The sequence below is a fragment of the Hyla sarda genome, chromosome 6, assembly GCF_029499605.1.
Source record: "Hyla sarda isolate aHylSar1 chromosome 6, aHylSar1.hap1, whole genome shotgun sequence".
Classification (NCBI taxonomy): Eukaryota; Metazoa; Chordata; class Amphibia; order Anura; family Hylidae; genus Hyla; species Hyla sarda.
The window spans coordinates 278,940,617-278,967,630 of record NC_079194.1 but is presented as its reverse complement, the minus strand read 5'-3'; the positions used below and the strand labels follow the sequence as shown (position 1 = coordinate 278,967,630).

Below are 27,014 nucleotides of genomic sequence, written 5' to 3'. Positions count from 1 at the left end.
CATCTGTTGCAGAACTACACCTCCCAGCGTGCCCTTCGGCGATCAGTACATGCTGGGAGTTGTAGTTTTGCAACAGCTGGAGGCACACTGGTTGGAAAATACTGAGTTAGGGTGGGTTCACACTACGTTTTCTCCCATACGGGAGCGCATACGGCAGGGGGAAGCTAAAACCTCGCGCTCCCGTATGCCTTCGTATGCGCTCCCATATGTCATTCATTTCAATGAGCCGGCCGGAGTGAAACGTTCGGTCCGGTCGGCTCATTTTTGTGCCGTATGCGCTTTTACAACGGGACCTAAAACTGTGGTCAACCACGGTTTTAGGTCCGGTTGTCAAAGCGCATACGGCGCAAAAATGAGCCGACCGAACATTCACACGGACAGGTTTACAGTAAGTTCCCTGCTACAAGTTTGGGCTGCGGCAACTTTTTCGCCGCAGCGCAAACTCCTTGCGGGGAACTCTCTTTAAACCTCCGCCAGTCCGAATGTACCCTAAAAACACTACACTAACAAATAATAAAGGGTAGAACACTACATATACACCCCCTTACACTGTCTCTCCTCCCCCCCCCCCATTAAAAATTAAAAACGTATTGTACGGCAGTGTTTCCAAAACGGAGCCTCCAGCTGTTGCAAAACAACAACTCCCAGCATTTCCAGACAGCCACTGGCTGTCCAGGCATACTGGGAGTTTAGCAACAGCTGGAGGCACTCTGTTTGGGAATCACTGGCGTAGAATGCCCCTATGTCCACCCCTATGCAATCTCTAATTTAGTCCTCAAATGCGCATGGCGCTCTCCCATTTCGGAGCCCTGTCGTATTTCAAGGAAACAGTTTAGGGCCACATATGGGCTATTTCTGTACTTGGGAGAAGTTGCACTACATACTTTCGGGGCTTTTTCTCCTTTTACCCCTTATGAAAAGGAAAAATTGGGGTCTACACCAATAATAAAAATTTATAATAAAAGTTCATTAACTCCTTCCCTATTACAAGTTTAAATCACCCCCTTTTCCATTTTTTAAATGATGTAATAAGAGTAATCATATGTGGTACCGCCGCAGGCGTATATGTCCGAGCTTTTAAAATAAAAATATTAGGTTAGCTAAACCACATGGTTGATGGCGTATACGTAAAAAATACCAAAGTCCAAAATTGTGCATTTTTGGTCACTTCATATACCATAAAAATATTAATAAAAAGCCTTGTACACAGAAAAATTAAAGTTATAGGGGTCATAAGATACCAATTTTAAACATACTAATTTTGGTGCATGTAGTTTATAATTTTAAAGTACAAAAATAAAACCTATATAAAAGTGGTATCCTTGTAACCGTATAGACCTACAGAATAAAGGTAAGGTGTCAATATTACCAAATATTGCACTGCGTAGAAACGGGAGCACCCAAAAGTTACAAAGTGGCAGGGTTTTTTTTTTCCATTTTACCCCACAAATAATTTTTTGGGGGTTCTCCGCAGGTTATTTTATAAATTATGTGATGTCATTGAAAATTACAAATGGTGACACAAAAAACAAACCCTTATATGGGTCTGTAGGTGCAAAATTGAAAGCGTTATGATTTTTAGAAAGGAAGGAGGAAAAAGCGAAAATGCCAAAACGAAAATTTGCGAGTCCTTAAGGTGAAAATAGGATGGGTCCCTAAGGGGTTAAAATCATCTTTATTGGGGACAGGTAAAAACATTAGACGTGCCGAAAAACACATGAAATCCAGTGGAGTGAGATAGCAATGTAGTTTACGCGTTTCTGATTGTCCAATCCTTAAAGGGGTACCCTGCTTCTTAACGTTTGGAGCAAACTGTTCCAAACGCTGGCACTGGGAGCTTATGACGTCATAGCCCCGCCCCCTATGACCACGTCCCACACCCTTTATTCAAGTCTATGGGAGGGGGTGCGACGGGATAGACTTGCATTGAGGGTTGGGCTATGACATCACTTGCTCCCGGCTCCAGCGTTTGGAACAATTTGTTCCAAACTCTGAGCAGCGGAGTACCCCTTTAAGGACCTTGATGCACACACAAGGCTGTCGCCGGGTAGCCCTGTATGTTCACTCATAGGAAACTACGCAGCGTATATGTTACATGGGACCCTACCCTAAAGGGAGTTATTGAAGTGTAGAAATTCAGAGCTGAATAATTAAAAAGAAATCACACTTGTTCCCAGATTGTGTGTGGTTTTGCACCTCTGTTACATTGAAGGGAATAAAGCAAAGTTGTAATACCATGCAACCTGAGGTCAGGTGTGAAGAATTCACTAGAGATGAGCCAAGTTACGGTCATTTGATTTGTCACGAACTTCTCGGTTCAGCAGTTGATGACTTTATCCTGCATAAATTACCGTATTTTTCGCCGTATAAGATGCACTTTTTCTTCCCCAAAACGGGGGGGGGGGGGGGGGGGGGAAAGTTGGTGCGTCTTATACGGCGAATACACACCTATCGCCGCGGTCCCTGCGGCCATCAACGACCGGGACCCGTGGCTAATGCAGGACATCACCCATCGCGGTGATGCCCTGTATTAACCCTTCAGACGCGGCGATAAAAGCTGACCGCCATGTCTGAAGGGAAAGTGACACTAACCCGGCTGTTCGGGACCGCCGAGGTGAAATTGCGGCGTCCCGAACAGCTTACAGGACACCGGGAGGGACCTTACTGGCCTCCTCGGTGTCTGCTCCGTGCCGGGATCCCCTGCATGGCCGGCGCTCTCCTTCGACATCATCACGTCGTCACGCACGCCATCCCGTCATCCAATAGGAGCGGCGTGCATAGCGACGTGATGACGGCGACGGAGAGCGTGGATCCCGGGGAAGAAGACGTCCGTAGCGTCGGGGATACCACGGGGACGCGGCGACAGCGATCGAGCGGTGACTGGTCCAGAGTGGCGGGGACACGTGAGTATTACCTCCTATACCAGTGGTCTTCAACCTGCGAACCTCCAGATGTTGCAAAACTACAACTCCCAGCATGCCCGGACAGCCAACGGCTGTCCGGGCATGCTGGGAGTTGTAGTTTTGCAACATCTGGAGGTCCGCAGGTTGAAGATCACTGTTGGGTTCAGAATCTTTTTTTTTTCTAGATTTTGCACCTTTAAAATTCGGCGCGTCTTATATGCCGGTGCGTCCTATAGGGCGAAAAATCCAGTAGTTCAGCTTTCAGGTTCTCCGGTGGGATGGAAAAGGTGGATACAGTCCTAGGAGAGAGTCTCCAGCCCACCGGAGCACCTGAAAGCTGAACTCATTTATGCAGGATAAAGTCAGCAACCGCCGAGCCGAGCCGAGAAGTTCATATCGAATCACTGTAGAAATGGGCTAAGGCACCATCGGGATATTGGCAGATCAAACAGACGGTATCTTCGTTTTCTTTTGCCCACAACTTGAAAACTTAAATCCGTGGCTTTCGCATCTTCAACCAAACAACCGGAGAGGCCTGCCAAGTAGCAGTGACATGCCTTGTCCCCCGCCCTGACCTGCTCCCAGCATGGAGCCCTATACGTCAATCTTGCAGGTCGCTGCTATTCAGCCGACCCTTCCAACTATTTGGGTATAAGTAAAACAAACATAGTATGACTAAGGTATGGTGTGTTTAATCGTCATGTGCCCCAACACACGAACTTCGGGCTTTACTCAAAAACCTTATGAAAATCATTTTTTAGTGTAATGTGTACATTTTGGTTCCAATGTTTTTGAGCGAAAAAATAAATAAAACCTTGTGTTCTCAGATTTTTCCCGGAAGCGAAAGCGCAGTCGCTGGAACGATGAAGCTCCAGACCAAAAGACCATTATCCCTGGGATGCCGACAGTGATACCTCCAGGACTCAGTCGTGAGCAGGAGAGGGCATATATAGGTAAAGTCAAGTTTCCTCTTTTATGTCGACTGGTTTTCGGAGAGTTAATCTTTTTAACGTGTCATTGACAGTTAAAAATTGTCATTTTAGTCTTTTTAATTTGCAGACGTTAATGGTATTCATAAGAACAGGTTTTGTTAGCCACCAAACGTTTTCTCTATTCTAAAATGATACCTTGTGTTGTGTCAGAGTTAATAGCACAGATGCTTAATATGTTACTAGTGTCGAAGTTGGATCAGTGAGAACGTGAGGGAATCCAGCACCAGAAGATAGTCGTCATGTATTGCTTTGACTTGGTTCAGGGAAACCTGCCTTTAGTACAGTAATTGAATCGATAATTCCAATTCCTATGTGTAGTACAGGAATCATGCAGGCAGCATATCAGATCAATGGGTCTAAGGTAGTGCTGGGCGATATGACCAAAAATGAGTATCATGGTATTTTTCTAAAGTATCACGGTATTTCACTGTATTTTTATTTTTTTTTACATTGAGACTTGCATTGAGGTGGCGTAGCGGAACTAAATGGGCTTTTGGAACTAAATGATCTGAACACTGGGGCAGTGGAGTACCCTTTGAAATAGATGTAACAAACAACCCTACAGCCTCCAGCTGTTGCAAAACTACAACTCCCAGCATGTTGGACTATATAGTAGTGTATAGGTCAGTGTTTCCCAACTAGGGGTGCCTCCAGCTGTTGCAAAACTACCACTCCCAGCATGCCCGGACAGCCGTTGGCTGTCCGGGCATGCTGGGAGTTGTAGTTTTGCAACAGCTGGAGGGCCTACTGTAGGTATAGTATATTATACAGACCCCTGTCCATCCCAGAACCCTGACTCCCCTTCCCAGTTGCTGCAGGGACCGTCCGGGGAGGGTGGTCCGGGCCATCCATCCATCCTTTTTTTTTTTTGGCGGCATTCCGGGTGGAGGGTGAACCGGTCCGGGCTGTCCTTCTCTGGGGGTCCTCTTCTCCACTCCGGGCAGGCTCCGGCCTAGTAACGCTGCATAGACGCCGCTGCGCAGTGACGTCTGTACGCAGCGACGCACCTGACATCACGGCGTAGCGGCGTCTATGCAGCGTACTAGGCCGGAGCCTGCCCGGAGTGGAGAAGAGGACCCCCGGAGAAGGACAGCCCGGACCGGTTCACCTTCCACCCAGAATGCCGCCAGACACTACAGGAAGGATGGATGGCCCGGACAACCCCCATTACGGGTAAGTTTAATTTTTTTTATTGACTCGGAGGGTGGGGGAGGGGCCCGACCGGTATAGTGGTATGGGCAAAAATCCATACCGTGGGAGAAAAAAAAACGGTATCCGGTTCATACCGGTATACCGCCCAGCACTAGTCTAAGGATTGTGCTCAGTTTGCCCTAGTGATAGATGCTCTTTAGGGGCAATCCTGAGCAGGGAACATCTTTCCACCTCTATAACCATGTGCTTGAAAGCAAAAACTTTCCAGGGTACTTCTCCGACTGGTGCAACACCTATGATAACTCCTATTTGGTGCTGTGCTGTCTTAGTAAATGATGCTCCGCACTGCTATAGCAGATGGTGACCTATTAAAGGAGAAGTATCATGGGGGAAAAAAAACTTACCCCCTATCCAAAGGATCTCCTGTACGGGGCTCTGGTTCTTCCCGGAAGCGACTGTTCGCGACCCCTGCACAAAGCTGCGTCTGACACACCACCTCCTTATAACAATATGGGAGAGCTGTTCAACTATCTCAGACACTTCCATAGAGATATATGGAGGCCCCCGCTCCCAGGGAGAGCCAGAACACCGTACAGGAGGTCGTGGGGGTCCCAGTTGTTGGACCCCACACGATCTAAAACTTATCCCCTCATCTTTTGGATAGCTTTACCCATTCATCTCACTACCAGCCATGTAATATTACATGTTTTCTGACCTCTGAAAAGTTTTCACCTTTCTGAAGCTTTATGGGGGTATCTGCCCCCATAAATCTATCTGCCCCTAATGCCATTGGTGTCAATGTGCTTTGATTACCTGTATGCTTTTTTTCTTTTAGATTTTTACGCCTTGAGGTTTAGCCTTCTTGTGCCCTATGGATTATTGTCGTCTCGAGCATTTTCTGTCTTCCTGTACTGATCCAGACAACAGCTGATCACAGGGGGCTTGGCTGCTTCTCGTCTTCCCTGACAAGCCAACCCTCTGATGACCTGTGCGGTTCATCTGTACGCCGTGCCTGCGGTCAATGTGTCCCCAGCTATCCGCAGGCTGCTGAGATCCCGTGACGGGAGGAAAGGAAAGCCTAAAAGATGCCAAACCCCCTGTGATCAGCTGTTGTCTTGAGCCACACAGGAAGATGGGAAAGGCTCCAGATGAGTTATCCATAGGGCACAAGAATGCAGAACCTCAGGGGGCTTAAAAATCCAAAAAAGCACAATCTACCCCTTTCAAGCACATGTGCACCATACTTAACCCCTTAAGGACTCAGGGTTTTTCCGTTTTTGCACTTTCGTTTTTTCCTCCTTACCTTTTAAAAATCATAACCCTTTCAATTTTCCACCTAAAAATCCATATTATGGCTTATTTTTTGCGTCGCCAATTCTACTTTGCAGTGACATTAGTCATTTTACCCAAAAATGCACGGCGAAACGGAAAAAAAAATCATTGTGCGACAAAATCGAAAAAAAAACGCCATTTTGTAACTTTTGGGGGCTTCCGTTTCTACGCAGTGCATATTTCGGTAAAAATTACACCTTATTATTATTCTGTAGGTCCATACGGTTAAAATGATACCCTACTTATATAGGTTTGATTTTGTCGCACTTCTGGAAAAAATCATAACTACATGCAGGAAAATTTATACGCTTAAAAATGTCATCTTCTGACCCCTATAACTTTTTTATTTTTCCACGTACGGGGCGGTATGAGGGCTCATTTTTTGCGCCGTGATCTGAAGTTTTTATCGGTATGATTTTTGTTTTGATCTGACTTTTTGATCACTTTTTATTCATTTTTTAATGTTATAAAAAGTTACTAAAATACGCTTTTTTGGACTTTGGAATTTTTTTGCGCGTACGCCATTGACCGTACGGCTTAATTAATGATATATTTTTATAGTTCGGACATTTACGCACGCGGCGATACCACATATGTTTATTTTTATTTTTTTTTACACTGTTTTATTTTTATATGGGAAAAGGGGGGTGATTCAAACTTTTATTAGGGAAGGGGTTAAATGACCTTTATTAAAACTTTTTTTTTACTTTTTTTTTGCAGTGTTATAGGTCCCATAGGGACCTATAACACTGCACACACTGATCTCTCATCCTGATCACAGGCGTGTATTAACACGCCTGTGATCAGCATTATCGGCGCTTGACTGCTCCTGCCTGGATCTCAGGCACGGAGCAGTCATTCGTCGATCGGACACAGAGGAGGCAGGTAAGAGCCCTCCCGGTGTCCGATCAGCTGTTCGGGTAGCCGCGATTTCACCGCGGCGGTCCCGAACAGCCCGACTGAGCAGCCGGGATACTTTCAGTTTCACTTTAGAAGCGGCGGTCAGCTTTGACCGCCGCTTCTAAAGGGTTAATACCGCACATCGCCGCGATCGGCGATGTGTGGTATTAGCCGCGGGTCCCGGCCGTTGATTAGCGCCGGGACCCACGCGATATGATGCAGGATCGCGGCGCGATCCCGCTTCATATCGCGGGAGCCGGCGCAGGACGTAAATATACGTCCTGCGTCGTTAAGGGGTTAAAGGGGTATTCCAGGGAAAAACTTTTTTTTTATATATATATCAACTGGTTCCAGAAAGTTAAACAGATTTGTAGTAAGTTACTTCTATTAAAAAATCTTAATCCTTTCAGTACTTATGAGCTTCTGAAGTTAAGGTTGTTCTTTTCTGTCGAAGTAATCTCTGATGACACGTGTCTCGGGAAACGCCCAGTTTAGAAGCAAATTCCCATAGCAAACCTCTTCTAAACTGGGCGGTTCCCGAGACACGTGTCATCAGAGATTACTTAGACAGAAAAGAACAACCTAAACTTCAGAAGCTCATAAGTACTGAAAGGATTAAGATTTTTTAATAGAAGTCATTTACAAATCTGTTTAACTTTCTGGAGCCAGTTGATATATATAAAAAAAAGTTTTTTCCTGGATAACCCCCTTTAACTTGGCAAGTTCCAAAATCCTGGCATACACTGTTATAACTGCTCCTAAACTTTGATTCGACTTCTGACATTAATTTGTGACGACTTCTAAGGTGTCGTACGAACCCCAGCGATTGCTAAAGTGAAGGGACTGAAGCTTTGTCACTTTGTTCCTGCACGACTTTCCCTGGAAAGCTGAGAGCACAGCGTGTAGACACCATGGGGGGGGGGGGGGGGATTTATCAAAACCTGACCAGAGGAAAAGGTGCAGAGTTGCCCATAGCAACCAATCAGATTGCTTCTTTCATTTTGCAGAGGCCTTGTTAAAAATGAAAGAAACGCGCTGATTGGTTGCTATGTGCAACCTTTTTCTCTGGACAGGTTTTGATAAATCTCCCCCCCCCCCCCCCCATAAGTCTCTGTATCTCTATAAAACATCGTGGCATCCAGAGTCTTTGTTCTTAGCTTCTTGAGGAAGGCCAATAAGAAACAAAGGGACAATACACTCAGCCAGGCGCTTCTGTCACTTTGTTCTAGTGAATGATGGGGGTCTCAGCAGCCGGAACATCCACTGATCACATCAGTGTTTCCCAACCAGGGTGCCTCCAGCTGTTGCTAAACTACAACTCCCAGCATGCCCGGACAGCCAACGGCTGTCCGGGCATGCTGGGAGTTGTAGTTTTGCAACAGCTGGAGGCACCCTGGTTGGGAAACATGGGATCACATAGGGAAAGATTTATCAAAACCTGTGTAAAGGAAGAATGGTGCAGTTGCCCATGGCCACCAATCAGATCGCTTCTTTCATTTTTCACAAGGCCTCTGCATAATGAAAGAAGTGATCTGATTGGTTGCTATGGGCAACTGGGCAACTTTTCCTCTGCACAGGTTTTGATAAATCTCCCCCATGATTTGTCAGAAGATGTGATCGATGGGGTGTCATGACTAGTGATGAGCGCATAGGCCATATTCAAATTCGTGATATTTCGCAAATATATGGACGAATATTCGTCCTATGTTTGCGAATTTCACATATTCACTTTTTTTCCCCATATGAAATTTGCGAAGTGCGCATGCGCGATTATGATATCTTTCAATTAACTTCTTTCCTATTGGTTGCTAGGGATGTTGATAACCTCTGACAACTGTATATGCATCCTTCTCATTGGCCCACAAGCTGAAAGAAGGGAGGGATCAGTGTCCTGGAAGTGACGATATTCGCAAATCTTCGCATATTCGCCTTCTTTGGACCACAAGCTGGAAGCAGGGAGGAATGGTCATGTTTTATTTACACAGTACACATCATTGTGATGTGTACTGTGAAAAAAAAGTGTTTGTCATAATGAAAAAAAATGTTTTCGTTATTTTTTAAACATTAGAAAAATAGCGAAGTGACGATTTTTGCCATAAAAATTCCGCTGTTCGAATATTCGCACTCAAGACTAGTCATGACATCATAGCAGTGTCTATGTATCTCTATAAAACTGTCATGGTGTCCGGACTCTTTGTGCCGAGCAGAAACGACGGGACAATGCGCTCATTTCGGTCACTTTGTTCTTTCAATCAGTAGGGGATCTCTGCAGCTGGACCCCCACTGATCACTACATCTGACATTTCACTAAAAGATTAGGAATAGGGATCGACCGATATTGTTTTTTTACGGCCGATACTCTGTGGAGGTTAGGATCGATAGCCGATAACTTATTCCGGTATTAGTTAACGGCTATTTATCCCCCCGGCGACACCGCTGCAGATCATTGATTTAAAGCGGGCGGCAGCGGCTTTTGCAGTGCCAGAGACCGCCGCCGCCACTCGCTTCTCTCCCCCTGCCTGTCCGGAGTCCTATCACCGCCACCGTTACGGAACCCCCCCCCCCCCTCTGTGCCTCTGACCCGTTGCCTCCCCCATCCCCGGTTTTATAATGACCTGTTCCCGGGGTCCACGCTTCTACTGGCTCCTGCGGCGTCCTCCTGAGCTGTCACTGTGTGCACTGACGGTGACGCCACGTTGAGGAAGTCACTCGTCATTGCACTGCGCAGCGCACATCATAACACAGGACGTGCAGGAGCCAGAAATAGTGCAGACCCCGGGAAAAGGTAATTATAAAACCGGTAACGGTGGAGGCAATGGGGCAGCAGCGGAGGCGGTCTCTGGCTGGTGGGGGTGGGGGATTATCGACAAGGTAATTGCCGATACCGATAACGTCCAAAATCGTGAATATCGGCCGATAATATCGGCCAAACCGATAATCTGTGGATCCCTAATTAGGAACACTTTAAGAGACAACTATCGTGTTTAAAAGCAGATAGAGCGCTGAGAAGCCGGGTCATCCCAGGATATTCTCCAGCTCCGTGTCCATGACAACCAATCTTTTCCTGCAGCACAGATTCCCCTCCATAGCAGATTGAAATGTTGTGTTTTTCAGATATTTCTTACATTTTCATCTGCTTGCAAGTGTTGCGGAACTTTCAAAGGACTTGTTTTTACAATGACTACCATTGTCATATGTCCTATTGGGCACATACTTGTCATTGGGGATCTCTTTCCTACTCTGGTGGGCTATGAATTACTTAGTTGGCATTTAATTCTAGAAGCAATAAAACAAACATAACGGATGTGCTGGTTCCCTAAGGCCTCGTCTCACATCTCCAAACCCGCACCTGCACAATTTTTTCCGCTTTTCTCCTGAAAAACAATGGAGCCCATTCACAGTTATTGGGATCCAATGGACCGTCCAGGTTTTGTTTTTATTGGACTCTGTGACTGAGCTGCCAAATGGAGCTCTGAGACAGATGTAATTCTTAGGCTCCTTTCACTGAGTATTTATCCATAATTAAACATCCGTTTTCTGTGTAAAAACGGATGTACAATAACGGATGAAATAACAGGTGCTAACGGCTGAATAACGTCCGTCAAAATAACAGGCATATTCATCTCTAGTTAAGACCCGTTATAACATCCGTCATGTACGGCCGTTTTAACACCCCTTCCTACAGACTCTCTCAGCTGGGATTACTTCTACTCCCATCACGGAACAGACTTGTTTGCACATTGGGAGTAGTAGTTCCCCTGCTGCGGGAGTCTGCCGGTGGCTGGGGATGCTACATTAGTGTTTGTACTACTACCCCCATCATGGAACAGACTCTGTTCCATGATGGGGGTTGTAGTACAGGGGCTGAGGGAATGATCGCACCGGGTCTCACTTCTGAGACCCAATGCGATTACAAGTTATTAAACGGGAGCGGGCTGCATGCTGCGGCTCTCCTGTGATGTACGATGTATTTTACTTTCATTTTTTAATTCCCTGCCGGGAGCTCTGAATGTATGGATACGGTACGGATGAGCCATTCGGGGCTCCTGGCGGGGTTTTTAAACTTCAGTGTTCCTTACTGTATAATCACATTCCCCCATTTTATTCCCACCATGTGTATATGTATGATTCCCCCCCCTGCCTGCTGCCCGGTCTTCTAACGCTGTCACAGCGCACAGCAGGGACAATGCCATTCCATTCTGCTCATCTCTGTACTTGACAGATAAGCAGCGGAGAATGGAGGGACCTCTCTCCGCTGTGCGCTGCTTCATTCATTCAGTGTTGCCACCGCCGGTTCCCAGAATGTCTGTATCTGACAGAGAGGAGCAGCAGAGAATGCCGCCGTACCTGACCTGTACCCCCAATGCGCTGCCTCATTCATATATTACCCACTGCCGCCCGACATGTCCGTCCTGCTCCAAGCGCAACCAGAGCGCACAGCGGGGACATGTCAGTCTATTACCCACTGCCAATCTACGTCGGGTACAGAGATGAGCAATGGGGAGTAGACTGTCCTCGCTGTGCGCTCTGATTGCACTTGGAGCAGGGCGGACATGTCGGGCGGCAGTGGGTAATATATGAATGAGGCAGCGCATTGGGGGTACAGGTCAGGTATGGCGGCATTCTCTGCTGCTCCTCTCTGTCAGATACGGAGATGAGCAGAATGGAATGGTATGTCTCTGTGCGCTGTGACAGCGCTAGAAGACCGGGCGGCAGGCAGGGGGGAATCATACATATATACACATGGGGGGATGTGATTATACAATAAGGAACACTGAAGTTTAAAAACCCCGCCAGGAGCCCGGAAAGGCTCATCCATACCGTATCCGTACATTTAGTGCTCCCGGCGGGGAATTTAAAAATGAAAGTAAAATACATCATACGTTGTAGGGGAGCCGCAGCATGCCGCCCACTCCCGTTTAATAACTAGTAGTCATTAGTAATTAGTAGTAGTTTAGTAGTCCCTCAGCACTGCAGGAGTCTGCTGATGTCAACTCTTCTGAGCATGCTCAGAAGTAATAACTGATATTATAAACCAGGTGCAAACGGATGACATAAAGGCTCATCTGTTTGCCATAGACTTCAATGTTAAAATAAAGGCTGTTATTTTACCCATTTCTTGTGATGGAAGAAAAATTAGTGCATGTGCCGTTTCTTCTTCAGTCACAAATAACGTCCGTTATTCATGACTGACTATAACGGGTCATAACGGATAATGAAAAAATCCCATAGACTTTAATGAGATTTTGTAACGGCCCTTAAAAATCCCTTTTTAAGGCTTTTATAACGGGTCTTTTAACGGAACAACTTTATAGTGTGAAAGGGGCCTTAGCCTAGTAAGACATAGGGGGAGATTTATCAAAACCTGTGCAGAGGAAAACTTGCCCAGTTGCCCATAGCAACCAATCAGCTTGCTGCTTTCATTTTTATGAAGGCCTGTGGAAAATGAAAGAAGCGATCTGATTGGTTGCTATGGGCACAGGTTTTGATAAATCTCCCCCATAGTGATGAGCGGCATCGGCTATATTCGATTTTGCGTTATTTTGCCAATATATGGACGAATATTTGTCCTATGTTTGCAACTATCGCATATTCGTTCACTTTTTCCATGCAAAATTTGTTATAAAATACTCAGTGTGCATGTGCGATTATACCTTTCAACCAACTACTTTCCTATTGGTTGTTAGGGATGTTGATAACCTCTGACAACTGTATTTGCATCCTTCTCACTAACCCACAAGCTAAAAGAAGGGAGGGATCAGTGTCCTCTGGAAGTGCTGATATTCGCAAATTTTCGCATATACAAAATATTCACACGGACTCACACAGTAAATAATATTGGAGCCTTCTTTTGGACCACAAACTGGAAGCAGGGAGGGATGATCACTTTTTATATACACAGTACACATCATTGTGATCTGTACTGTAAAAAAAAAAAACGAATATTCGTCATAACAAATATATAGCGCTATATTCTAAATATTCATGAAATCGCAAAGTGCCGATATTTGCAGTAAAAATTTGCAATTCAAATAGCCGCACTCAACACTAGTAGGACACACATCAGCTGTGCATTACAGACCCTATTGATAATGTGGGGGAGGGGTGTCTGTTAAATAGGTATGTGATAACAACTTTAGGGGAAACCCCCAAAGGGGTGCCCTAAACTAGGTCCCTCCCAACTAAAATATAACTTTTATTAATACCTGTTTAAATTTAAATGTAAACTACTAAAGTGCAGTTAGCAAATTTGTCCACTAGATGTCAGGACCACTCAGTGATTAAAAACACAGCCCCAGTCCTCATATAGTGTAACTGGCAACCAAGCTGCTGATTCCGGGTGCACTATTATAGTCTGGCCCCTACTTTTGTTGGTTGCGAGTGAGGAGACTGTAAAGCTGCAATTTAAAAACTAACATAGCCTATGCCTTTAACGTTTCGCTGGACCCCCAGCTTCATCAGAAAGGACTATGTGGCTAAATAGGTATTCCCATCTCAGCTTATCCCCTATCCATAGAATGGGGGATAATAAGCTGATTGTCGGGGGTCTGACTGCCTGGACCCTCATTGATCCAGTGAATGGGGACATAATTGACCCTGTGCACCCACCATTCCATTCATTTATCCTGCTGGCCTTGAACTTGTCAGGTTATCTGAATGTTACTATTATCAGCCGATACATGATAACTTCTTCTGGTGTTGGTATTCTAATGTGTTTTTTCTTAATGTAAAGTAAGTTAGTACTTTGTAAAGTTTAAATGCTATAGTGTTACTGCCTGTTTATATTGGGGATTGACTTTATAGTCTAATGTACTTGTGCAGATGTTATTTTACATAGTCTTTTTCTATGGAACTTGTATGATGTAAATTCAACCCCTTTATTGTCCGGAACAATTACTAACCAAATTCTAGTTTATTGGGGTGTAAAGTTCCTGTTCATAGTTTCCTGTTTATGATATACAAAAAAAAATGCGTGAAACAGGTAAAATAACCCTAACCTATTGACAGCCGTGTATTGAGTTTTGTCAACTTAACACATTCTCTTCCGGTTATAACTTGTATTGAATCGAAATGTTATGGGTTTGTTTTTTCTCCTTTTTGGGTTTGTAACAACTTTCTCCCGTTCCTTTTTTGTTTTCTAACCTGCTTTCTTCCAGTTCAACTTCAAATTGAGGATCTGACTCGCAAGCTTCGCACGGGAGACCTGGGAATACCCCCTAACCCAGAAGACAGGTTGGGATACCCCCTCCACTCGCTTGTCGCCTGACAGTAACAGTTTCATCTTCTCTTGGGCTTGTTAATATAGTAATCTGTATATTTTGTGATCTATGGCATGTAAGCAGGGTTCCAATCTTCACTTAGTGGAATTATCTTGTGCTCTCCAAACATGTTTGCTTATTGAATTCTTAGACTAAAAGTAGAACAGAGAGCACCTGTGCGCACACAGCCTCATGACATGTACTCCTCATTGACTCATTACATAGCCTATGGCCTCATCCATGTAAGTCTGATAATGATGTTACAGACATCTAATTTTATTTTTATTTTTTTTATCGGTCTGAAAGCTTCTCTTGCTTTTTATGGCTTATTTTTCCTAGATCATTAGGTGTTACGTTCAGGACACATTTACATCTGTGCCTACTTTTCTGGCTTTCAGCTGTGCAGCTTTAGATAAGTGAATGTAAATATAAACATAACCTAATTTCTCAGTTAGGGGGGGTTCACATCACGTTTTGTCCCATATGGGAGCGCATACGGCAGGGGAGAGCTAAAGACATGCGCTCCCGTATGTAATTCATTTCAATGAGCCGACCAGTGAAACTTTCTGTCCGTTTGGCTCATTTTTGCCCCGTATCCGCTTTTTCTCCGGACCTAAAACTGTTGTCAACCACTGTTTTAGGTCCGGTTGTAAAAGCAAAAATGAGCCCACTGAACATTTCACTGCGGTCGGCTCATTGAAATGAATTACATACGGGAGCGCATGTTTTTAGCTCCCCCCTGCCGTATGCGCTCCCGTATTGGACAAAACGTGATGTGAACCCAGCCTTACAAAGGTGGAATTCTCTTTACAGTCTAATCCGCTCATGCTGGGGTAAAAATAATAAATGTGGTGTCACCTGCCCCAATTCCTACTGTTTAGGTCAATGTTTTCCCAATCGGTGTGCCTCCAGCTGTTGCAAAACTACAACTCCCAGCATACATTGCTATGTACTGTATGCAAAAATAACTACTACTAGCCAGGTCGTATTTGGGGAATTTTTTATAGCAGCCGGACATTTGCCTTGAACCTAACAAACCAGAAAGGTTAGCAGTATTTTGTGGTAGTAGTGCACCCTCAGGCTTTGTGTCTGGAGCAAACACTTATATCTTAGTATATGGGCTGTGAAAATGTGCACTCTCTGTACTGACATGCCTATCATAGCATAGTCTATTGCACTACTGTAAATATATATATATGTAATAATAAACATAATAATAATAAAAAATAAAAGTAAAATATCATTTAAAATAAAATAAAAAGCATGTGTAAATCGGGTCTTTAGGGGAAGAGGCTACCACTCCAGTGTGCACAGAGGCTATTCCTGGTATTATGTATGGAGAGCAAGAATATATCCACTATGTGAGTCATCTCTTATGTCTACACCAGTGTTTCCAGATCAGGGGGCCTCCAGCTGTTGCAACACTACAACTCCTAGCATGCCCGGACATCCTTCTGCTGTCCGGGCATGCTGGGAGTTGTAGTGTTGGAACAGCTGGAGGCACCCTGGTTGGGAAACACTGGTCTAAAGTTTGGCTTTTTTTTTATATATATATATACTTTTAGGCTGTGTTCACAGGTTGTGGTTTTCTTGTGGCTTTACCCCCACTTTCCCAAAATCCTATTTTTTTTTTTATTTTCTTAAGAAACCGCCACATGTGAACACAACCTCAGTTGGACGAGCATTCTATCCAGTAAAGTCCAGCTTTTACTACAGACAAATGTTGTTCACTCTTCTTCCCAGTACATGGGTCTGAGGGGGATGGCTGAATATATGTGATGCACCTCTCTCTCAGCCCCAGACTCTTGAGTTTTGCCTGTAGTGTAGTTAGATCACTGTTCTCACAGCTTTGTCTGATAACTTAGTCTTCATGTAGGCTAGTATATTAGGGCGGGTTCTCATCACAATTCAGCTCTCATATTGCACATGTACGTCGGCATCCTGTTAAAAAAAAGTTTGGCGACATACATGGGCATTGGAGAGGTGCGAGCCCCATTTACTTTAAAGGGGTACTCCACTGGAAAGCCTTTATTTTTTATTTTTTTATCAACTGGTGCCATAAAGTTAAACAGATTTGTAAATTACTTCTATTAAAAATGCTTAATCCTTCCAGTACTTATTAGCAGCTGTATACTACAGAGGAAATTCTTTTCTCTTTGGTTTTCTTTTCTCTCACGACCACATTGCTCTGACACCTCTGTCCATTTTTAGGAACTGTCCAGAGCAGCGTATGTTTGCTGTTGGGATTTGCTCCTACTCTGGACAGTTCCTGACATGGACAGAGGTGTCAGCAGAGAGCTCTGTGGTCAGACAGAAAGGAAATTAAAAAAGAAATGGAGTATACAACAGCGAAGTCATGGGAAGGATTAAGATTTTTAAATACCGGTAGAAGAAAATTACAAATCTGTTAAACTTTCTGGCACCAGTTGATTTAAAAAAAAAAATGTTTTCCAGTGGAGTACCCCTTTTAATGCATGGACATAGTCAGCTATTAATTTCCTGCCTGCCCACATGTTTTTACTTGCAGCAAACCATGCATGTGTACGTGCAGGATATAGTAACTAGCTGACCACATTTGGGCCATTATAGTATATGTTGCTTGTATATGTTCAAATGATCCAAATCATGTGAACAAGCCCTTACATTTAGTGTATTCTGAACGTTGCCATTTTGTTTGGTTCCTTTACTGTAATGCACAGTGCCCCGGCCTTCATGAAAAGGTCTTGTCCACAACCCTTAGAGAGTAATGTGTATTCCCAGGTTACATCCAGCTACAGATCCCACGTTGTCTGTTTTGGCAGGAGTGCTTCTCGAGATCACCTCTTAAAAACACTCGCACCTTTTATATAGTATAAACCATAGAACCTGCCAAGAAGAATGGATATTTTGTCATCTTCCTACATTGTCTTGTATATTATTATCCCCATGACTCGAGGATTTATTGAAGATTTCCATCACATACGATACCTGATATCTTGACATTAGTTGAGCGCTGTCCAGATATCGTGGTAGTTCGGTGCCGGTCAGATATATGGATCCAATTAACCAATAACCATTTTCTTATATTTTTATTTTTATTTTTTCCTTTATGTCCCAATTTCTTTGGAAATGTCTTCAGCAGCCTTTTCTTTTCATTGTCACTTGTTATTAGATGGACAATTTATAGGGCAAATATTCCATATACAGCTGGTTTCTGTTATACGACCTTAACCAACCCTGTTCTCTCAGCTCCTTGTCAATTGGTTTTGCTAAGAAGCAGGTATTAGAGGACATAACCTTGATCTACTTTTTAAACAGGTCTTAAAACAAATATTGCGCCCAACTTAAAAAGGTTTGTGAGCGGAAATGGATTAATGACGCTAACGTTTTTTTGTTTTTTTCTCAAAGCAGCCCTCAAATAATTTGTATTTTCGGCTGAATATTTAACCATATTTACAGATTTAACCTGCTGACTTTCTCTCTAGCCCATAAAGTAATAATTTTTTTTCTCCTTTTGCCCAAGAATTCCTTTTTAACCATTTTCCTGCATATCACAAGTCTAGCAGGTGCCATGGGCTCCATGGAAAAAAAAAATCTTATTTTGATTGCTTTCATTTTTTATATAAAAAAAATAAATAAAAATGAAAGTATATCTTCACTATGGAAGAGTAATGGAAAGGAGTCTGCCAGTTTCCTTACTCTTTCAAGTGTTTATGCCCTTTTTTAGATTGGACATATCAATGTGCACACGTAAAATAGACATGCCAAATTACATTATAACTAAGAGTTCTTAGAAGGCAGAGATAAGTGATATCTCCTCGACCTGATTACTCCAAGGACTTAAGCAAGGTTATGCAGCGATGGAAACGATTTTATTTACACAATGCAAGAAAGATGGCGTACACTCATTGCTGGGATAGTGTCTGGGCGTCCAAAGGTCTGGGATCACGGGGCAGCATGCAGAGTGGGCCAAAGTGCTCAGAGGCTACGCCGGTCGTTTCACACGACTAAGCGTGCTTCTTCCGGCCGGCATGCGGACAGCATGCAGGCCGGAAGAAGCGCGCTTAGTCGTGTGAAACATGATCCCGGACCTTCAGACGCCTAGACACTTCAGGGGTGTGGAATTTTTTTTTTAAAAAGCTACTTGTCCAAGGGACTAAAACGGAGCGCAATCTACTTGTCCCTCATGACAATCCACTTGTCCTTGTACATAGAATAATTTCAACCAAAATAGTCTTCAAGGTCTTTATGAATAGAAACTTAATAGGCAGACCAGTATGTCACCCCATTTGGTGGATAGGGCCCCTTATAAGAAAGTCCGTCCCATGAAGTAGGTAGTCCCCCCTTCAGGAAGGTATGTCCCTTTTATCAGGTAGGTACGTCCCCTCATCAGGTAGGCAGGTAGGGTTCCCCTAGTAAGTAAATAATGCCCCAGATAGATATGTCCCACCAGATGGTAGAAACGGTGGGCTCTCCCAGTAGGCAGACAGAGCACCAGATAGATATGTCCCCTATTAGGTAGAGCTCCCCCATATGTAGACAGGTCTGCAGACACATATGACCTCCATCAGGAAGGGCTCCCCAGTAGGTACACAGGCCCCAGATAGATATGATCTCCATCAGGAAGGGCTCCCCAGTAGGTACACAGGCCCCAGATAGATATGATCCCCATCAGGTAGGGCTCCCCAGTAGGTACACAGGCCCCAGATAGATATGATCCCCATCAGGAAGGGCTCCCCAGTAGGTACACAGGCCCCAGATAGATATGATCCCCAACAGGTAGGGCTCCCCAGTAGGTACACAGGCCCCAGATAAATATGATCCCCATCAGGTAGGGCTCCCCAGTAGGTACACAGGCCCCAGATAGATATGATCCCCATCAGGAAGGGCTCCCCAGTAGGTACACAGGCCCCAGATAGATATGATCCCCATCAGGAAGGGCTCCCCAGTAGGTACACAGGCCCCAGATAGATATGATCCCCATCAGGAAGGGCTCCCCAGTAGGTACACAGGCCCCAGATAGATATGATCCCCATCAGGTAGGGCTCCCCAGATAGATATGACACCCATCCCTGATGGGGGTCATATCTATCTGGAGGCCTGTCCACCTACTGGGGAGCCCTACCTCATGATTAGGTAGGACTTCCCAGTAGGTAGAAAGGCCCCTAGATGGATATGACCCCCGGCAGGTAGGGCTCCCATTTAAACAACTATACCACCTGAGTCAGTGTTCTTCAACCAGGGGGCCTCCAGCGGTTGCAAAACTACAACTCCCAGCTGAAGGCTGTCTGGGCATGCTGGGAGTTGTAGTTTTGCACCAGCTGGAGGCACCATGGTTGGGATGCACTGCCCTGAGTAGATAGGTTAGCCTCTAGTGGTAGGCAGGTCCTCCCTTATGTAGTAAGTAGCCAAGTTTGAGTAGGTAACTCGCTTCTACTTAGATCTCCCTGTTCCCTGCAGGGACACGTGCGATGACGTCGCTATAGGCTGCATGATGCAGCTGCGGTCTATAGCAGTTTAGTGGTGGGGCAAGACAGTGTTGCCCCATCATATGTGAATGTTTCCGGCATTTAGCTGCTTGCCCGAAGCGGGGTTAAACGCCTGAAGAATTCACCTGCCCAACGCCCGGAACTGCATGTGTCGGGCGATACAATTCCTACATCCCTGTACTATACCAGCAGTGAGTGCATGCTATTCTTCCATTGTGTGAGTTGCTGATCCTATATCTAGATTTGCGTGCACCCCGCAGGTGTCACTTGCTGCTGGGTCCTCGTTTTGAACGGCATATACCTCTATTATGTTTGTCCTGGGAGGCTAGTATTTTATTAGTTCTCTCCCCCATATTCTTCTATCTTACTGGAAACTATTTTATATTGATGTTTACAGCGGTCAACAACTATTGAGCCATGTAAAAAAAATCTTACTCAGCAAATGTAAAATACTCCTAGCGTATGTTCACACTACAGAATTGCAAGGCGTATTCCATGGGGACTGTCCTGCAGGAATTTCACACTGATTCCGCCTTGTGGCACCGTTCCGTTGACTTCAATGGGATTTTCGCCGCTGTGTGCACACGGATCTTCAGAAGCAGATCTGAATTCCGTCTAAAGATTGAACATGTTCATTCTTGGGGCGGTATGTGCCAGAGAAGATCCGTTTGTCAGTGCGCTTATATCTGTGGCAAATTGTCACCGACATAAGCGTAGATCATCTGATCATTTCTGCGCCACTCATCATGAAATAGGAAAATCATGGATCCCCAGAGATATTCAGTGAGGAAATTTTCCTTGCGGAATTTCCTCAGTGTGAACATACCCTTAACTTTAAAATCCTTAGCCATATGTTTTCTATAAAAAAAACAAAAAACATAAAAAAAACAAACCTAGTTTATAGAACATAAAGCAGTGTAATGTTAACAAGATATTCTTATCTAGTGGCCCATAGAGATCAGCCACCGACCACATAACCATTACCATATACATAAAGTGGTGGTTTGTGGCGCTGCCAACAGCTCTTATTGTACAAGTAGCAATGTAATGATGCCGATCGCAGCCACATGTAATACCGGAAATGTATTTTTACCTGTGCAGTGAATTACATGTTGCCATTTGAGGTTTTTCTTGTGCTATTGCTGTCTTTTTTTGATCCCCTTTATTCTCCTGCTATGCAGATCCCCATCTCCTGAACCGATCTATAATAGCGAGGGGAAACGGCTAAACACACGAGAGTTTAGGACTCGTAAGAAGCTAGAAGAGGAGCGACACAATCTTATCACAGAGATGGTTGGGTTGAACCCAGACTTCAAACCTCCAGCGGATTATAAGTATGTGAACGGGGTTGGCAGCATTTGCTTATCTTTTGTCCCTACAATAAAGTTTCAATTAAATATAAAAAAAAGTGTATACAAATTGCATAGGGTGGGTTCACACTGCATTTTTGTTCGCATTTAACATATATAGTTTATACACTTAAAGAGGAAAGAAAGTTATTTATTAAAGGATATTAATACACAGGCTGCTGTATGCTGTAAAGCAGAATTTGTTACCCAACCATCTCCATTATAAAAAATAAACTAGATTGGAACATATACTGTCGTAGTTGACTACTCATTGCAGCACCTTTTTAAGTGTGCCTCTCATGAAACAAACTTTTTATGTATTAAAAATAAAGCCCTACTGAACAAATTTTTTATTGCTTTCATTTAAAAAAAATTCCTCCTTTCATGTTTTTTTTTTTTTACTTTAAAAACTTCTCCACTAGGGGTCTCCCTAGCAATCCTGTCAGCAAGCATATCGGACTCAGTGAGTGAGTCTGAAATCAGCTCAGTGCAGCTCTCGCCTGTCAGATAGGCAGGTGGGAGGGGAGGGAACAGAGCTTATACATTCCCTCTTCTCTTTTTCATGTTCCTCTCCCCTCTGTCCACTTTCCACATGGCTAATTATATATGCACTGCTTATCTCTCTCTCCTTGGACTTGCCGTTGCTATGACAACCTCCCCTGCTCTGTGCTTACAACTGAGCTACTGAATTGCATAGAAAAAGGGTATTTTTAGGGGGTTTTAAAGCAAAATAAATGCAGGGATAGACTTTGTCAGAGTCAGGGACAGATGGGGAGGGGGATTAGGGAAAGTTTAGATGGTGGTAGGTACTCTGTAATGTATTGGAAACGGTGAAACCAAGACAAATGCAGTGTGAACCCACCCTTACTATTTTCTGTGTGATTAAAGGGGTACTCCGCTGCCGCAGTGTTAGGAACATTTTGTGGCGAACGCTTGGAGTGGGCGGGCTGACTCCACGTCACACCCCCTCATTGCAAGTCTATGGGCGGGGGCGTGGTGCCATAGACTTGCATTGAGGGGGTGTGGCGTGAAGTCACGACACCCCCACCCAGCGTTCTGAATGAACTCCATGGGCTGCACAGAGATCGTGGGGGTCCCAGCTGCGGAACCAGACATCTTATCCTTTATCCTTTGGATAGAGCAGGCATAGGCAACCTTCGGCACTGCAGATGTTTTGGACTACATCTCCCATGAAGCTCTTTCAGCCAAAATGCTGCCAAAGCATCATGGGAGATGTAGTCCAAAACATCTGCAGTGCTGAAGGTTGCCTATGCCTGGGATAGAGGATAAGATGTCTAGGGGCGGGAGTACCCCTTTAAGACCGATGGGATGGGCTTTTCCTCAAATACTGAGCACTAAAATAACCAATGTTAGTCATAGTACCGTCCTGTCCTGGATGTTAAGATCCCTAAGAACTGAGCCACACAGTTCAGTGCACAGCTTAAATATATAACACTTCAGCCATGATTTCTGTGAAAAGGAAAAAAAAATCTTATGAAATATATTAGAAAGGTTAATGTTTTTCCAAGATGCCCAAAATATTAAAATAAAAATTATATTTTGTGCATCTTGCAAAACCAGAATTGGAGCACACTGTTTGGAAAACACCGCTTTAAAGGGGTACTCTGCTGCTAGACATCTTATCTCCTATCCAAAGGATAGGGGATAAGATATCTGATCGCGGGGGTCCCACCGCTGGAGCCTCCGCAATCTCCTGCAGGACCCGGCGTTCTAAACAAACGCTGGATACGTGTGCAGTGGTCGGGACATAACGGCCACACCCCCTCGTGATGTCACACCACACCCCTTCCATTCATGTCTATGGGAGGGGGTGTGGCTGTGAAGTCATGATCACGGCCTCCAGCTTCAAGCGTTCTAAACATAACATCCAGAACACTGGAGCACCAGAGTACCCCTTTAATGGAGTGAATGAGCCAGCTAAAGAGTGCTGCTGCGCACCTCAAAGGGATTTAACGCTCGATCACAATAGGTCTCTGGACTGAGACTGTGCAATCTAAACTTTTGCTCTGTCTGGATGGCATGTCAAATTTTTTGCCAAATTACAGGCTTTGATCGATCTCTGGTGTATTTTAATGTTGTTGCATTTGCTTTTGTTTTCCAGACCACCTGCTACTCGTGTGAGCGACAAGGTCATGATACCACAGGATGAATATCCCGAGATTAACTTTGTTGGATTACTTATCGGTCCCAGGTATGATTTTTTTTTCTGTCTTGCGTTATGAAAAGCTTTATTAAAATTGTCCTGGATTCATTGTATGTTTTTTTTTTTGTTTTTTTTAGGGGTAATACCCTTAAAAACATTGAGAAGGAGTGTAACGCCAAAATAATGATCCGTGGCAAAGGTTCAGTGAAGGAGGGGAAAGTGGGACGCAAAGACGGGCAGATGCTTCCGGGAGAAGATGAGCCACTCCATGCCTTGGTAACCGCTAACACGATGGAGAATGTCAAGAAAGCTGTAGATCAGGTAAAGGGTACTTAACAAATTGATTTTGTCTTTTGATTTAAGGAGGTATTTTTTCAATATCAACTGGCTCCAGAAAGTTACAGATTTGTAAATGTGCAAAGACAAAAGGGAAAAAAGAGGGAACACGCGCCCCTAGTGTGATATGTTTATAGACAGTGAATAAGTGCAATAAAGGTCACACTTACCACAATGTGTTGCGCTAAGGGTACAACACCATACAGCGTATTAATCAGGTTAGGTTGTCAGCAGCCACGATCCTCCGGTCTATCCTGGTTCACCGGTCCAAATAGCATCAATGAAAAATAGCAAACATGGATCTTTGCAGGTGCATGGACAGCAGTGGATAAAAGTTCATGGAGTCTTCAATACATATAGATGTTTATTTTAAGCACATAAAAGCAACGCGTTTCCTGCCCGTAGCGGGCACTTCATCAGGCAAGTGTGCATGTATACAGGTATCAGAGAAAGCACATTTAAATAGACGGTCCCTACATACAATCAAAAGGTCAAATCAATTAAGCTATTCTGGACAGGATTACGGAGTCCAGGTGAACACAGTTACATAACAAAAACACCATACAAATGTCTAAACAAACTTATCACAGATAGAGGTATTATAGTCTCTAGTGGATACAGAGACACAGAAAGTTATGAAATCAAGAAAAAAGGAAAATATGATAGCCGCATAATCTCCAAGCACTGGAAAGTGGACGGGTTTAGGTTCCGGCTGCCCAGTACTGGAGTAGCCTGATTTTATGAATGAGCGACGCTACAGATACTGTAGCGAGGCTGAGAGTGGGCGGGGCCAGAATAGCTTAATTGATTTGACCTTTTGATTGTATGTAGGGACCGTCTATTTAAATGTGCTTTCTCTGATACCTGTATACATGCACACTTGCCTGATGAAGTGCCCGCTACGGGCAGGAAACGCGTTGCTTTTATGTGCTTAAAATAAACATCTATATGTATTGAAGACTCCATGAACTTTTATCCACTGCTGTCCATGCGCCTGCAAAGATCCATGTTTGCTATTTTTCATTGATACAGATTTGTAAATGACTTCTATTGAAAAATCTTAATCCTTACAGTAGTTATCAGCTGCTGAAGTTGAGTTGTTTGTGGGGGTTTTTCTGACAACAGTGCTCTTGGCTGACACCTCTGCTTGTCTCAGAAACTGTCCGAAGCATTAGAGGTTTGCTGTGGGGATTTGCTCCTACTCTGGACAGTTCTTGAGTCAGACAGACAGGTGTCAGCAGGGAGCACTGTTGTCAGAAAGAAAAGAACTCAACTTCAGCAGCTGATAACTACTGGAAGGATTAAGATTTTTTAATAGACGTAATATACAAATCTGTTTAACTTTCTGGAGCCAGTTGACATATAATTTAAAAAAAAAATTATTTTTTTGAATACCCCTTTAACTTTCTTTTTGGATGGTGTGTCATATACCATGGCAAAATCTATCCATGTTGCAGGGTGATTGTTGTCATTTGTAATATATGTCCATCGGTATGCACACTTTTAATCCAATTACCCTTGTCTGTGTTAGTTTAACATTTCAAAGAATCCCTCATGTTTTGATCCAAGCTGCCAGGAGACGACAGTCTAAGCTATGACTTCCAGTGGCCATTTGGGGGCGATTAACATAACTGTGCTAATTAATGGACACTGCTTGGCTGGATGGTAAATTTGACGCCTTCACAGCCAAGCAGACTCCTAGGCCTGATGTCAATAGATCAAAGAAATGTTTGGGACATATTCCCCCTGTGTAAATGCCATGTCTTCCAATATGAAATATGGCGGTCAGGGTAGTATGTATACAGCCCTATATTATACGGTTAGATTCTCCATCATAATACCTTTAAAATGAGTCCTCACATGACCCTTGTGTATTGATCCCTGCCCGAACTGTATGCACTGGGTAAATTATACACAATAAGGGGGTCATGTCAGGTACCCCTAGAAAGAGGATTTGATGGAGAACCCAAATATAACAAAATGACGTGGGTGCCGGACCCATGATAAAATTTAGGGGTAATTTCCTATTCTTTGGGCATAAAGTTATCATGAGGAAGTGGGCAGCATCTATCTCTCCTCCTTGTCCTGCCCAGGGGCTGAACATAGAGGGGTCTCCTGTCCATAACAGGATATAAAACTGCAGACCATAGAGTGTAATCCCCGCTTATGGTCTTTAAAAACAAGGGAGAAAAAACCTTCTCAAATTGCAGTCATAACAACGTACCTGATGACCTTTGGAAACATGGGGCCGACATTCCACAAATAGCATGTTCCGCCCGGCAGTTGGACTGCTCAGAAATGAGCTGTCTCCATAGTTCACAATGCATTTCCAAGCGGACACCACCAAAGGAATGAACATATAAATTCTTTCAGGGAAGAGCGGGATCGGAATTTCTGTGGTGTAAACATCTGCCGCAGAAATTCCGCTGTGTGCACGGTGCGGCAGCATCCCATTTGAAATCAATGAGACTCTGCTGCAATGGAATTTTCGAGCTGAATATTTCAGAATGGTTATGCCCAGAAATTCCTCTGTGTGAACATAGCCTTAGAGCAGAATTTCCCAACCAGGGTGCCTCCAGGTGTTGCAAAACTACAAATCCCAGTATGCCCGGACAGCCTTTGGCTGTCCGGGCATGCTGGGAGTTGTAGTTTTGCAACACCTGGAGACACCCTGGTTGGGAAACACTGCCTTAGAGCATATACAGTCCCTTTCTATAGTGATAAATTTAAGTTTTGGTACCATCTGAACACTTTACCTTTTTTCTTGTCCTATTCATATTGAGAGCCACATTAAAGGGGTACTCTGGTGAAAACCTTTTTTCTTTTAAATCAACTGGTGGCAGAAAATTTAACATATTTGTAAATTACTTCTATTAAAAAATCTTAATCCTTCCTGTACTTATTAGCTGCTGAATACTACAGAGGAAATTCTTTTCTTTTTGGAATGCTCTCTGATGACATCACAAGCACAGTTCTCTCTGCTGACATTATTATAATAATCCCTATATTATTATAATAATAATGCTTTATTTATTTATTGTTGTCCTTAGTGGGATTTGAACCCAAGTCCCCAGCACTGCAAGGCAGCAGTGCTAACCACTGAGCCACCATGCTGCCCTTAGCATACATCTGCTATGCATGGTTGCTAAAATGGACAGA

At 44.0% G+C, this 27,014-nt stretch overlaps 1 protein-coding gene across 4 annotated transcripts in view; it reads left to right on the top strand.

Annotated features, from left to right (window-relative positions):
- SF1 (splicing factor 1) overlaps nucleotides 1-27,014 on the top strand; it is a 46,513-nt gene that overhangs the window by 3,023 nt on the left and 16,476 nt on the right. For 3 of the 4 annotated variants that reach the window (XM_056527443.1, XM_056527444.1, XM_056527445.1), the window contains exons 2-6: nucleotides 3,731-3,856; nucleotides 14,437-14,512; nucleotides 21,188-21,340; nucleotides 23,478-23,567; nucleotides 23,657-23,840. In XM_056527443.1, coding sequence (XP_056383418.1) covers nucleotides 3,731-3,856; nucleotides 14,437-14,512; nucleotides 21,188-21,340; nucleotides 23,478-23,567; nucleotides 23,657-23,840 — 629 coding nt within the window. The remainder of the gene's footprint in view (nucleotides 1-3,730; nucleotides 3,857-14,436; nucleotides 14,513-21,187; nucleotides 21,341-23,477; nucleotides 23,568-23,656; nucleotides 23,841-27,014) is intronic. The other variant, XM_056527446.1, reaches the window with a different exon arrangement.